Source organism: Lithobates pipiens, unplaced genomic scaffold, assembly GCF_037356315.1.
Source record: "Lithobates pipiens isolate NorthernLeopardFrog02 unplaced genomic scaffold, aLitPip1_a1.2 Scaffold_22, whole genome shotgun sequence".
NCBI classification, from domain to species: Eukaryota; Metazoa; Chordata; class Amphibia; order Anura; family Ranidae; genus Lithobates; species Lithobates pipiens.
Window position 1 is genome coordinate 189,451,821 of NW_027507784.1, and position 15,357 is coordinate 189,467,177.

Below are 15,357 nucleotides of genomic sequence, written 5' to 3' on the forward strand. Positions count from 1 at the left end.
TAATGCTGCTCTGGTCTGGTCACATGATCGCTCATGTCAGCTAGCAGCCAGCTACAGAGCAGAGCAATGTCACCCAAAGACTTACTTTGGATCATCTGTTGTGGGCGCTCCTTCTTCTCCCCTGCAGGAGCACTGGCTGACACAGGGGAGAAAGATCATGTGACTGACTGGAGCAAGATGAAAATAGGTAAGTATATCCATCTTTTTTACACAAGTTAGTAAGCAAAGGTTTTGGGAGGGGGAGGGAGTATTTTTAAAGTGGTATCATCATTAGGTTACAGGTGAACTTAACCGGTATTACAAAGAAAACCTGGTGGCAGTTGATATTATACAATGATTTTGAATGTTGTGTCGAGCTTGATCAGAGTGCAATTGGTGAATCGGATTCTTTTTGGCAGTGGATCTGAACCAAACTCTCCACATAAGGTTTGAGTGTATGCACTGTGTACTGCAGCTGGGTTTTCTTTGTGATACCGACTGGGTACTGTTTTTAATTGGGTGGTTCACCTGTGACCTAATGATGACACATTACAGCAGTATATAGGTGATTGTGATGACTATATCCAATAGGTAATGACTAAGTGCTAACATTTTCACAAAACGCATCTACTGCTTTGTCCCCTGCTCCGTCTGTTAACGACCTGTCACATGAAGCTTCAATTAAGAGGATTTTTGAAGTGCAGCTGTCCAGAACCATTGCTTTATCATATACTCATATACTAGTGTTGTACCAGAAGGTTCTCTGCTAGGTTCTGTTCTATTTGGGCTGTTTGACAGTGATATAACTGAGGGTTTGGTGGGCAAGATATGGGTAGCTTCACACTGGCCCACAAAGGTATGTAATATTCTTCATTGCTTAATATTCCTGGAGGTGTTTGTAACATGGAACATGATTTGATATTGCTGGAATATTGGTCAAAGCAGTGGAAACTGAGGTTCAGAGTGCAATATTGGAGGTACGGTGTTTGCCAGAAATAGAGTTGAAAATAAATTTGGATTCCTATTTTGAATATTTACAAATTGAGCAATGTGGCCAGGCAGAGGGTGAAATAAATAGAATTCTGGGGTACATCATTAAAGGATCACCAGCAGTAGGAGAGAAATCCTGATTCCTATAGATCTGTATTTAGACCTCACTTAGGCTCGATTCACATCTATGCATGTTGCTTTTGTGCGTTTTTGCAGTGCTTTTTGCGGTGCTTTTCACGTTTTTGGACACACTTTTTTACTGCTGTTTTGCGTTTTTTATCTTTTTTTTTTACACTGGTTGCTTAGCAACCAGCTATATACAGTGAAGAAATGGAAAACAAAACAAAACGCAAATCGTGGCAAAATTGCAGTAAAAATACGGTACTTGCGTTTTTGATGCGGGTCCATAGACTTCTATTACATGCAAAACGCTGCATTTTGCATGAAAAAAAGTCCCCAACCCTTTCCAAAAACGCAGAGGCACAAAAATGCATTGATGTGAACATGTTCCATAGGAACCCATGTTATAAAATGTCCCTGCATTTCTGCAAAATGCATCAAAAAACGCGTTAGTGTGAATCAAGCCTTAGAAAACTGTGTCCAGTTCTGGAAACCTCCCTTACAAAAGGGTATTGATATGATAGCATGAGTCCAGAGATAGGCAACAAAAATGGTGAAAGGTCTGAAGGATCAAACATTTCAGGAGAGACTGCAGGAGCTCAATGGGGATGATTTACTAAAGGCAAATAGGCTGCTCACTTTGCAATGGAATTATCACTTAGGAAATTTTCCCTTTGCTTCTGAAGTCAGCAGAGCTTCACTTTATTCACTAAACAAAGGGAACATTTTCTTGCAAAGTGAAAAGTCTAATGTTTTTATTAAATCAACCCCAATATGAACATTCATGCACATTCTTGAAGAAAGAGGGGGGGGGGGGGGGATATTGTTGAACTCTTCAAATACAATAACGGTCAGAATAACATGTAGGAGGTCAGTATTTGCCATATGAAACTAAGATCAAGAACATTAGCAACATTACCTCAAAACTAGTAGGTGGAAAGTTCAAAACTAACCTTAAACAAATATTTTCTTGAAATTGTTGATGCTTGGTGTTCCACCAGAGATAATGAGTCGGTCAACATTAAGTGAATGTAAACATATTTAATAATTTGAAAAAAAATATAAGATGAGTTTTGGGTTCACAGAAAATCCCCCATTGATTTAATTTGACAAAAGCTTACCTATTCTATCCAGCAACATTTACATAATAAGATCCCCCCCCATCCCCCATAGATTTCAATGGGGTGGTTGCCACAAAGTTTGTGAATCTTCAGCAGGATTTGGTAAACTGTTTACAAACTCAATTCGGGAAGATTAGCTTATCCATAAAACAGATATGCCTCAATGTTATGTGTTTAGTTTGGAAATTATTAAATACATGTCAAAATAAACCAGAGCTAGCACAACAGTTAACAAATTCATTTTGCTTTAAACAGAAAATACAACAGCAACTACGAAATCAGAGGACAGCCATTATGCAAGAACAGACTATGCAGGTAAGCGTTGTACACATTTAAATATCTACCTATATTTTCTTGATGTATCCATATCATGTATTAGTTATTTGATTTAATATTGGAGACAGAATAATTCACTGAATAGAGAACATGCTTTTATATTGTAAAATGTAAAGCAATAGAACATATACATATAGAAAAAAAAATGGAGTCCCCCAAGAAAGCAGGTACCTGATGCAGTCTCAAGTGGTATCAAACAGATTAATTCCTTACTAAGGACATCAAAGGTTTGGAATATACATAAGTAAATGCAATCAAAACCTTCACCCACCACTAAAATTTACAACAACGTCAAATAATGAAGATCACTAGCAATTAAACAGGCTCATGTGGTAATCTCAAGCTCAAACCAGAGCATGACTAAATGATAAATTACAGTGTGTGAAAAAGAGGGATCACACAGATGAGCGGGAACTTCACGGTGATCGCTCAAAAGCTATTGAATAAACAAACATCAGGCACAGGCTGTTATGATTTTCTTAATGCAATTAAGACATACTTACACAAGTGGTCTTCTATTTGTCACTTATAGCTAGGTAAAATTAATGTTATTAAGATGAATATATTACTACAAGTTTTGTTCTTCTTTCAAGTGCTCTCTATGGGTGTTCCCATAGTTTTTTTTTTTTTTTTTTTTTTACTATGTTAAAATGCCTTATTTAACACTATATATGGAAAAGTAGGCATGCCAGAATCTCTTGGGATGTTTTATACCACACTAAATGAATGGGTAGTTTGGCACTTTCTAACTTTAAATTATATTATCAAGCAATTGCCTTAACATGTATTGCAGATTGGAAATATGCCGGAAAATCCAAACTCTGGGTGCATCTGGAATCAGTTCTTGTAAATACTGATTTTGAAGTTATTCCATAACTTTTGCATTAATCTTTGGACAAAAGTTTTAAGTGATGGTTCAGGGATTGTCAACCTATGTTACACCACACCCTTGAAAGTACCACGTTAAAACCCCAATTTTTTTGTGGGTCATTTATGCCCACCTTTATGGGCCAATGGCGCTATCCCCAATTGTCTTATTTTGTGTGGAATGCGCAGCAGCCACTTCATACATTGTCTGAATTGAAAGATTATGCAGATTTCTTACATGTCCTCTATCTCTTCCAGAATACAGGAAGTAAATTATACATTTCCTATCCGCTGGCATTATACACCAGTTAAATTGCATGCAATGTCTTCATTTGTCTCACCTATGTGTTGGAGGGACTGTGGATTCCGTGCAGGGCAGGAATACATCTGGTGGGCTTGCCCACTTGTTTGGGTATATTGGCAGGTGGCAGCTGAGATGATCCCCCTTATACAAGGCGACGAGTTTAGATTAGAACCTTGGTTTATGTTATTCCATTGTACAACAAAATCAATAAGCTGATAAAAAGTTAAATTATTCCACATTTATTAAATGCAGCAAAATTGTTGATCCCACTTTACTGGGGATAATGCACTGTACCCACTTTAGCTCAATGGCTACGTAAAGTGGATAATATGTGTCTCTTAGAAGAACTTACGCATATTGCCAGAGGTACTGTTGTTAAACACTCTAAAATACTGTATGGGCCTGCTGGTTCAAAAACACTGATTTGTACTGTGATATTATCTCAGGTCTTTGATGGTTTTACTTTTAATAATTGTGCTTATCTGGGAGCTTTTATTCACCATATTATTTAAACTTGAAATTCCTTATTATGCTTCCGATCCCTCCCTACCCTTTTTTATTTTTTATTTATGTTTTTGTTTCTTTTTTTTTTTGTTTCTTTTTTTTCTCTTATGTTTTGATTTATTTTTATTTTTTAATATTTATAAAAATAAGCTTTTCTTGTATGTAACACTACCATCTATATTTTTGGTATTGCTATTGGTACAAAACATCTTAATGATCACAAGTATTGTTTGAATGTGATGCGACCCAATGTATTATTGTATGTTGCTTTATTTTGTATTATTTATTTATTTACTTTTTTTCTTGAAATAAGCAATGCAAATGTAATAATTACACACTGTAATTTGTAATTTAGTCATGGTCTGGTTTGAGCTTGGGATTACGGCATTAGTCCATAGCTGGTGATCTTCAATTTGATAGTCAGTCTTTGAGTCCAAACTCTGGCATTGTTTTTAGCATTTAACAACATTTTCAATTTTTGTGGTAGATGGAGGTTTTGATTGCATTTAATTATATATATATTCCTAATCTTTGATGTCCTTGATAAAGAATTAATCAGGTTGATACCACTTGGGGCTGCATTAGGTACCTGCTTTCATTGGGGACTCTCTCCATTTTTTTTCTCTAGATGGTTGCTTCAGGTTTGCTAGTCCTCACCTAAATTGTGGCAATAGTGGAATATGAAAATGTATTTTCTACCTGATCCTGTGTGTTTTGTTTTAAGAGACACTTGTCTAATTTATAAAACATACATCTGTAAAACTACTTAAGCTAATAGAGTGCACGTTTAATAAAAAATATTCCTATAATTTTATTTTACTGTTGGAAAAATTACCCTAATGCAATATGTACAAACTAATTTCGGTAACTTAAAGCCTGTGTGTAACTGAATGCAACCTTGTCCAATGATACTTACATGCATTGTTTTATACTTCATAATGTTAGCTGTGACTTAATTGGCATATAGAGAGAATGTTACGTGTCTTTTATTTGTGAATGATTGATAAAGCTTCTGTCATAATGATAGATTGGTATCCCAAAATCATCATGAATTATCGTATTACTGTTCAAAATATCAAAATGGTCGTTTCATGTTTCAAAGGCTAAGCATTAATATGAGATGTCAAGGAGGGCTTGTGAAAATACAAAAGTACAGTTCTAATCCTTATATGTTTATATATTTAGATGGGGATTTAGATTTGCAATGTATTTAGCGTTATATCCACCAATATTCCAGAGTTCAGATTTACTTTACTTTTTTTTTTTTTTTAATAGTACCACAGTAGTTGAAAAAAGCTTTTTTGTTTTTTTGTCCAGTTGCTCTTGGCTTCCATGATCATATGCAAACCTCTGAGAAGATAATCAATGGCTCATCTGCTAGGTTTTGAGGACAACTCATAAGGACTAGTGCAGGGGTGTCTAAACTTTTTTTTTTTTAAATAGGACCAGATTTGATGAAATGAACATGCGTGAGGGCCGACCATTTTGCCTGACATTCTTTGAACCATTAAAATTTGGTCTAAGTGTGTTTGTCCGAGCACTAATACACGGCCCAACAAGAATTCTCCTGCCTTTGTGGCTGTTTTTGGTGAAGAGATGAGCTTGGGCGTGTTATTTGGACATACCGTATTTATCGGTTTATAACACGCACCTTAACTTTAAGAAGTTTCAGGAAAAGATCTTACATTTTGAATAATAAACTGTGAAGAAAAATAAGGGTCAGTGCCCATCAATGCAGCCTCCTCATTGCCATGAATGCAGTCCCACCATTGCCATGAATACAGCCCCACCATTGCCATGAATGCAGCCCCACCATTGCCATGAATGCAGCCCCACCATTGCCATGAATGCAGCCCCACCATTGCCATGAATTCAGCACCCACATTGCCATGAATGCAGCACTCATGTTGCCATGAATGCAGCACCCCCATTGTCATGAATGCAACACCCACGTTGTCCTGAATACAGCATCCCTATTGACATGAATGCAGGCCTACCATAAGTGCAGCCTGATTCATGCCCATCTGCAGCCTCAGAGGGGACAGGGAGGGGGCGAGAACCTCCTGTTTTCTCAGTGGCCTCTTTAATAGAAAGTCCCACCTCCTATGATGAACAGAACAGTCGTCCAATGGCAACACAGAAGACGAGACTTAATTTTACAGAGGCCGCCGTGTAAACAGGAATTGCTCCTGTATGTATGACATTCGTCCGGCCCCCTCCCTGTCCCCTGTCCTAAAATCTTAAACACGCAACAATATGTTGTCTAATGTAAAAAAAAAAAATAAAAAAAAATTAGTAGACTTTCCAAGGGTATTTCAGTTTAATTGAGTTAAAGGAGTTTAACCTCCCTGGCGGTATGATTATTTCAGATTTTAGGGGCTGAAAGCAGTACAATTATTTACATGAAAATTTGGCGTTTTATATTGTAGTCCTGTAATTCTTAGGAATAACTCATTTAAATCTGTCCAAACCAGAGTCTAGTAGACATCCCGGGTATGATAAAGTTTGAAAAATGAAATCATAAATTATAAACTAATAATTAACTATAAATAATTATACCAAATAATAATATAAAAATAATAAAAAATATTCAATAATGTAATCAAATCAAAGAAAATGAAATTTGCTCAGTTGCAGAATTGTCACTGTTATTACTTTTCAGTATTTGATGACGGATCTCCCCACAAATCACTATCGCTCAATTCGGAGAGTGATTCCAATTTATTATCACTGTTTTCTAGCTGGTCTAAAACCATTTTTGATGTAAAGGGACAGCTCTGGTTGCTATGGACAATCTCCAGTTTCCAGGCATAAAGAACAGTTTTTATAATATAAAACTACATGCAGAGCACTGGACAGAACACTAGGGACAAAGGGGATGTGAAATAATTACATACAGCAATGTAATGTGTGTGTTTTACTTTTTGAATTTGACGCCCGTTCTCCGTCCCTGGTCGCTGGATCCAGGGAACAAGGTAAGTAAGCTCTTCCTGGATCCAGCAATGCAGTCCCGAGTCTGGCTCGGGGTTCCCGCTAATGGTACTAAATTTTCACCCCGAATCAGACTCGGGAATACCGAGTACCGTGAATAAAGCTGGTGGTAGAGGAAGCAAATGACTGCGGCACTACGCCGATGCTTCTTGTATAGCGTTGGCTCATGTCAAAGGTGGACTGATACCAAATGCACTCCATCTGGAACAGCAACAGCTGGCCATACCTGAATGGAAGACGGTTATTAAAGGTAAGTTTATTAGTAAATCACAGTGTATATATGGGCATATCTGTTCTGCAGAGGTAACTGGGCTGCTTTCAAACTTATCCAGAGGTGCAGTACAGTGGGCATGCAGGTTACCTTCACTAAGCCATAGACTTCTTTGGGTTTGGTGAGATTTCAGAAAGTGCATCACACCTGCAGTATACAATGAAAATCTATGGCAAAGCGCCACTAACCCACAGGAAATCTACAGGCGCACTGCGCTGCACCCACAGTGCAGGCAAACCTCAGCACATCCGTATGAATGCAGCCTTAGGCCCCTTTCACACTATCAGTCCGACCCAATTGGACCCTCCATTCACCTCTATAGAGCGGCAAATGTAAGCAGACTTATGCTCGTTTACACCCTCCTACTTCCAATCAGATACACTAAAATAAAAAAACAGAAGGCGATCTGTCCCCTTCCATCTGGGCAGATCGGATTGCAGAACCCATAGAGTAGAGCGGGCTGTGTCTGCTCTGTATATACAGAGTGGACACGGACCTGTCATTCGCCCACTCCGCTCATTGTGGCCCACGACTGGTTACTAAATTGCTTAAGTGGCCCTCGTTCTTCAAAAGGTTGGGCACCCCTGCTGTAGATAATCCATTAATATCAGAAGATATTGTCCCAATAATCACTGTTGATGTCCAAAAAGCAGGTTTCATACAGCAGATAATTTTGGTATCCCAATTAGGGCCAAAACAACAAATCCATTAAGCAACAACTAATCAATTATGAAATTAATCGATTACTATTTTCATAATCGATTAATCGGCCAGTAACATAATGGGGTTAAAAAAACTAAAATTAGCCCTTTAGAGTACAAAAAGATCAAATAATTGCTACTGTAAATGTTACTTTCACTGTTGCACAGTAAAAAAACAAACCCTTTACAGTAGCGATTATTTGCTCTTTTTGTACTATAAAGGGCTTTCTTTTTTTATTATGTTACTAAACGTCTTAGGCCTGGTTCACACCTATGTGTTTCTTGGTGCTTTTTGCAGAAACGCATTACAGTTAATTTAACGTTCACATCTATGCTTTTTTCAGCTGCTGCATATTTGGAAAGGGTCAGGGACTTTTCTGTTTGAGAATCTGAAAAACTGTCTTTAACTTTTTTTTCTTTTAAATAAAAAAAATTGATCTCTGAGTCTGATATTTACTAGATTCAACCTCTAAAGCCCCATACACACTATCAGTTTTTCTGCTGAGTTTTTCCTTCGGATTTACCAAAACCATATAATATGAGGTCAAACCTTAGGAGTTTCAATTTGTACGCAATCAGGCAGGCCCTTACACTACATGGTTTTGGTAAATCTGAAGGAAAAAAATCAGCAGAAAATTGGATAGTGTGTATGGGGCATTACACTATATACAATATATCTCTTTTGTCTGTTATTCTCAGAGTGGATTAAAGATTTTACTCCCTAACCATACAGTTTATTTATATTTACCAATGCATATAGAGATATATAAAGAATACATTGCCGTTTTTTTAAACTTTACATATTAACTAAATTATACACCACACTTCTTTTAAAGTTATTAACTGATTAATCAAAACAATAATTAGCCAACTGATTGATTATGAAAATAATTGTTAGTTGCAGCCCTAATCCCAATGATCCTATAATTCTGCAACTTGTACCCTTTATTTCTCAAGTATGCAAAGTCCCCTATGGCAATCATTCCCTCTTTCTCTAGGAGGGAGTGGTATGTTAATGAAGTAAGCCATATGGTCAGATATGGAAACCTGGACACTTGCATGTTATCTACTGGGCATGGTTCATTATTTAAACAAAGTTCAAATAACAATCCAAAATTTCAATTTTGTTTAATCTGATCAAAGTATGCAATGTGCCAGTGAGTTTTTGTAATGTAACAGGGGATCAAAGTGGTACTTATTTATTCAGTGCACAGGTGGGTAAAAAGAACTGTATTGCTTGCATGTAGCTGTATTAGACCATGTCTATCTCCTATGTTAACACACAGTAACTTAAAACCACACCTGCCCCGCCTGCTTGCATATGCCAAAGGCTTACAGCCATGATCCAAGAGGGCAACATGCTATATCTCATAAATGCACATCACATAACACCATCCCCGATAGCACTTTACATTACTTAAAGCTCTGCACTTAATGCAGATCGCCACCTACATCAATAACCACATAAACAAATTTTCATTGTTGCAGCCTTCGCTAATAAAATACAGTACAGTATCTATATACAGTACAGTATCACTAACCTAGTCCCAAAATACCAACCAAGTCGCTCTCTTCGGTCATCCCAAGACCCCCTGCTCTCTAGCTCCCTTGTCACCTCCTCCCTGCTCGCCTCCTGGATTTCTCCAGAGCTTCTCCCATCCTTTGGAATGTCCTACCCCAATCTGTCCGACTGTCCTCTAATCTATCCATCTTTAGGCGATCCCTGAAAACCCTGCTTCTAAGTAACACTGTTTTTACTTCCTCATCAGCCCACCCCCCCACAGCTATTACATTTTGTGTCAATTGACCCTTCCTTTTTAGATTGTAAGCTCTAACGAGCAGGGCCCTCTGATTCCTCTTGTACCAAATTGTATTGTAACTGTAATGTCTGCCCTCATGTTGTAAAGCACTGCGCAAACTGTTGATGCTATATAAAACCTGTATAATAATAATAATAATAATATATTTAAATATATTATTATTCTATACAAACATAGTGTTAAAAATGTTTTAACATATATACATTCCACAGTGGATATCAGTCATAATCACGCAATCCCATAGCTGCGCGCAGTCTATTGTATTACGGTATGCACCCCAAAACACGTTTGCATGTGTATATATACTGACGGTGTCAGCAGAGCAATGGACGGTGTCAGTAGGGAAGAGATTGTTTGCAGTATTTTTTTTTTTTTTTATTTTTTTTTTTTTTTTACATTTTTTACTTCATCTTAAAACATTTTTGAAGCCTTTAAGGGTCTTTGGTGAAATACTAGGGGTCTTAACAGGGGAAATCTGCACACCCTGTGCGCACGCCTATGCGTAATCCAAAACCATTATAATTTTTGTTGCATGATCTGTTCATCCATAGCTCAGATCATCTCTTTACTGCTTGCCATTCATGTTTCGGAGATTGAGTCATGGATTGTTTTAGTTTAAGCAGTGATGCTCTTACAGTTTTTACTAGCTTTTTTTTAGGTCTTCAGGGTGTGTTTCTTATAGGCTCAGATGCTTATATGGTATCATTTTACCCTCACATTGGCTTTTCCTGAAAAAGATTAGATTTAGATTTTTTTTATGAGTTTAAAATTACATATTCAATCAAGCATTTGTGCTGTGGTTTGGCATTTCTTTAGGCTATGCCATATAATAGAAGGGGAAGCACCAGATTGCATTGGTTGTCAGACTGAGGTATCCCTGATCACCACTAAAATGGGTGCATTGTCAGAGATAAAATTTTTGTGGATAGGTTGTTCTAGTGGGGGTAATAAAGCATTCATGCAGAATAAGAGTCTGGGCTTAACAGTGAATCTTGTTCCTGTGAGTAGTGCTTTAAAGGAAACATTTACTTTTAGTAACATGTCACAGGTTACACCCATGTAACATATTACTAAATCACCTGCTGCCACCTTGACCCAATCTGGCATTGTGACAGTGGACGGGGATCTTCTCCATATATATACTGTCACAATTCAAAAACAGAGTGTCTGTTTGGGGCTCCACCCACACAGCTGCATCATTCATTCACATAATTCTGTGAATGAATGAATGAACTACAACTGGCATCAGCCATTGTGACTGACAGCTTGGACAAAATCTGCATAAATACGTCTTTTATTGATCTACTATTTTATGGTTTCTTAATAATGATCACTGAGTGTGTGCACACGTTACAGTTACTGAAAATATTTATGATGTGTCACATTTGAATGATTTTAGCAAACCAGAGTTATTATGGACCTTTGGTTTCTAAGAAAAATGAGAAAGACGATAAAAGCACAGTCATTTTGAAGATTTATGTTAGTTTTTTTTTTTTTTTAACTTATAGAAAGGGAATTATGTAATAAAAGGTCAGTTTCAATTGTTTTCTTTTTAAATGACCTTAACACAAGAATACTTTATTTATACTGTGTTGTTGAAATATTAATGAGAAAGAAATAATCATGTTAAATATCATTAAAGCAACCATAAAATCATAAAAGTGAAATTTTTCTGTAATCCTGTTAAATTGAAGATGTATTTCATTGAAGTTAGCTCAAAGAACAATCCATCTCTGAATGCACTGAACAAAGTTGACAGTAAAATCATTCCCTCCCCTGCCAAAAGATTACATGCAAAATTTCTATTCATTGTTTCTCTCTTCTTTTTTGCTGTGTAAATTTAGGTTTAGGCACCTACACAGAAATTATTTTTATTTATAATTATGAGTCAATCTCAGAAGCATTCTTTTAGTGCTCAAATGGCCTTGTACTGCTTTATTTCCCCCTTGTACCCATTAAAGAATTGGAAGGCTGTAAACACTTCTATACTTAATTTACATATTAAATTGCTTAAGTTCATCATTGGGTGAAAGTGTTACGGTGATAGTCATGTTTGTCATATAACATCCAGATAGAAATCTGGGTAAAATAAATAAGCTAGAAATGGGAAAAAACATTTTACCTATATTGGCACTTGCAGAAAAATAAATTACATTCAGGGATAAACTACAATGGCCTTAGCAGTTTGCCTGAAACACTTGAGCTAAAAAAATAAATAGCTGTGTATCAAATTTCCTATATGTGTTTCCACTTTCATATTATACAAAGCTTGATGAAAGGCTAAAAGATCCAGCATTCTATAACAGAAATGAAGCATTTGCTTACTAAATTAAATGGCTATAACAATAGTTTATATCTGCTTTTGAAAAGTAAACATAAGAATTCCATTTGCCTGGTAAAAAGAGTGGAAAATGCCTGCATTACAAGGTGGAAGTTATATGCGCATGTTTTACAGTTTATGCTCTAATTCATAAAAGCAGAATGCGTTATTTATAGACTTGTAAACTTTTTTTTTTTTCAATAAATGTGTAGTTTTTTTAAAGGGCTTTTAGGTTGCTCATGACTAGCATGCTAAAAACCTCTTTCTCTGCAGAGAGTATATTGACTTGCAGGCAATCATATTAATGCCAGAATGTTTAGCAATATTTTCCTGGTGATAGATTAGAGCGTAATGTGCAGAAAATAGGCCCATCTTTCACAGGAAAGCATGTTTATTTATTTCTTCTTTTATTCCTTCTTTTATTCTAGCTGTTATAAGTGCTATTAGGAATAGAATAGCTTTTTATGTGGAAAGTAAAAACATCACAATGAGGGGCAGTTGTCTCACTGACAGGGAAAATGGATCTGCCCCTTTTATCTTTCTCATGAAATAAGAATCAACCACACCTGCCAATACAAATATATGGAAAGGGTGAATAAATCTGTTCATTATAAATTGATCAACCATGCTTTTTAGGGGATACAGTAGGTAAGCTGCTCTAGGCTCCCTAAATCCTATTAAAACTCATTGTGCGCATAGTGGGATCCCAAAACATCCTGATAAGAATACTGGCCACTTCTGTCTGGTCTCTGTGTGCTGTGTGACCAGTACCTTCAGTGGCACTTTTAATTTCAGTTTAAGCAGCACTGCCATTATTAAGTCAGAATGGACGGGAAATAATTGGTAGCTCCTCTCACCTCCCAGCTCTGTCTTCAGAAGAACAAATCATCCAGAACAGGTCTTCTAGTCCCTATTGAGGATGTCACCAGTGAAAAATATCCTACTTTACCCACTTCAAGAGTGCTATACACATACATATATATATATTTATATCCTTGGCTTTCAAGTGGTTATGGCTGAAGCTATCAGCCATAACTTCAGTATCTATTTCTTCAGGCAATGGCTGGCTTTCTCATCAAAGTGGTCCAAGAGGTTAATGAGCCACTGCAATGCTTTCAGAAGCATCCCCCCCACAGCTTGCCAGTGTTTCTTGGTGTCAGGTACTTGAAAGGAGGCCGAGATGCTGGGAGGGCTACCCTAGTTGATACTGATATCTCAAGGCTGCCTCATTCCACCCTGTGTCTGCCGACCACTTGCGGAATTCTACTGTGTAATCTTACACAGGGCGCCGACCCTTTTCTTTTTATCCAAGTCTACATGCTGAAATGACTGTAAGGTCATACAGAAAAGGCAGCAGCCCAATCCCCTAGAGGGCCCATCGCCACCATCCATCACTGAGCACTATCCACCGGAAGGCATTCCTTCCTTTTTGCCCACACGAATACAGTAACCAATCCTGTCACTCCAACACAAGCCTGAAAAAGATGTTGTCTGGATAGGAACATATACTGCTCTAAAACCTGGATATATCTTTCAGCATTGATGGAGCCTTTCCAGATATGTAAGCGGCCTATTCCATACGCACTAATCTACCCTCAAAGCATCAGAGATGCAGGCTTTTGAATTGAGCGCTAATAACAAGCCGGAAGGTCCCACTCCTCTTTAGTCTGGAGGATGAAGTGCCCATTATTTTTTATTTGTTATTATTAGAGTGACCAAAGATATGGTTGAATTTTGATCTTTTATTTATCATTTTCATTTTTATTCAATTTTTTATTTAATTTTAATTTCATACAAGGCATCTGTATAATACAAAATTCTGGGGAAGTTATATAATCTCATGGATTCTTTTTTTTTTTTTATCAGAAAAAGATTTTTATTTCGTTGTTTATCATGCCATATACATATCGCACAGGATATTACAAAATACGATACAGAACAATGGCTATTACAAGTTGCTTTGTCAAACATAGTATTGTACAGTCCATATGTGATTCAGATATCCCAAATTAAGTATTATGATACTTGAAAAAAGCACAGTAGATAGAACTAATTAAGAAGAAACCAATTCAAAACAACAAAAACCCAACATAAAAAAAAATTAAGACAATTAAATAGTCTTAATGAATTCTGCATGCCCCCAGGGCCCTGGGATCATGCCGCTCTCGAACATTCTACATGACCCACCCAAGTCATCAGTACTACTAAAATCAAGTGCTATGCATGTTCTTTTCAGCTATATGAGGTAAAGTTTTTTTTTTTTTTATCCCTGTAAAAGTCTTTAACCAATTGATGCAGTGCCAACCCAGGGATATCCAACCAAGCCTGCCACATTGCATAAAATTTGCGCAGTGCATTTCTGTGCTGATATGTTAATTTTTCTCTTATTAGCAATCAGTTGACCTGTTCAACCCATTGCCGACAAGTTGGAACCCTGGGATTTATCCAAAATTGTGCAATTAGTTTACTGGCAACATATAGCAGATGAAGGATCAGCATGTGCATTGATGGGTAGGGATGAGCCGAACACCCCCCGGTTCGGTTCGCACCAGAACTTGCGAACGACCCCCGCGTTCGGTACGAACGTTAGAACCCCATTGAAGTCTATGGGACTCGAACGTTCGAAATGGAAAGTGCTAATTTTAACGGCTAATATGCAAGATAGTGTCCTAAAAAGGGTTTGGGGACCTGCCTCCTGCCTCAGGGGACATGGGTCACTGCAAAAAAAAGTTTTAAAAACTGCCGTTTTGGCGGGAGCACTGATTTTAATGACGATTAAAGTGAAAAAAAAAAGTGAAATATTCCTTTAAATATGGTGCCTGGGGGGTGTCTGTAGTATGCCTGTGAAGTGCCACGTGTTTCCCGTGTTTAGAACAGTCCCTGCACAAAATGACATTAAACGGAAATAACACCATTTAAAACTGCTTGCGGTTTTAATGTTATATCTGGTTCCTGCAATATGGTTGAAAATCATTGAGAAACATGGCATGGGTAGCCCTCCCTGCCCATTACCAGCCTATTTGGGTCTTGTAC

At 37.2% G+C, this 15,357-nt stretch overlaps 1 protein-coding gene across 2 annotated transcripts in view; it reads left to right on the plus strand.

Annotated features, from left to right (window-relative positions):
* Positions 1–15,357, plus strand: part of TMEFF2 (transmembrane protein with EGF like and two follistatin like domains 2) — a 955,470-nt gene that overhangs the window by 683,789 nt on the left and 256,324 nt on the right. For both annotated transcript variants that reach the window (XM_077448742.1, XM_077448743.1), the window contains exon 7: positions 2,466–2,525. In XM_077448742.1, the coding sequence (XP_077304868.1) occupies positions 2,466–2,525 (60 nt within the window). The remainder of the gene's footprint in view (positions 1–2,465; positions 2,526–15,357) is intronic.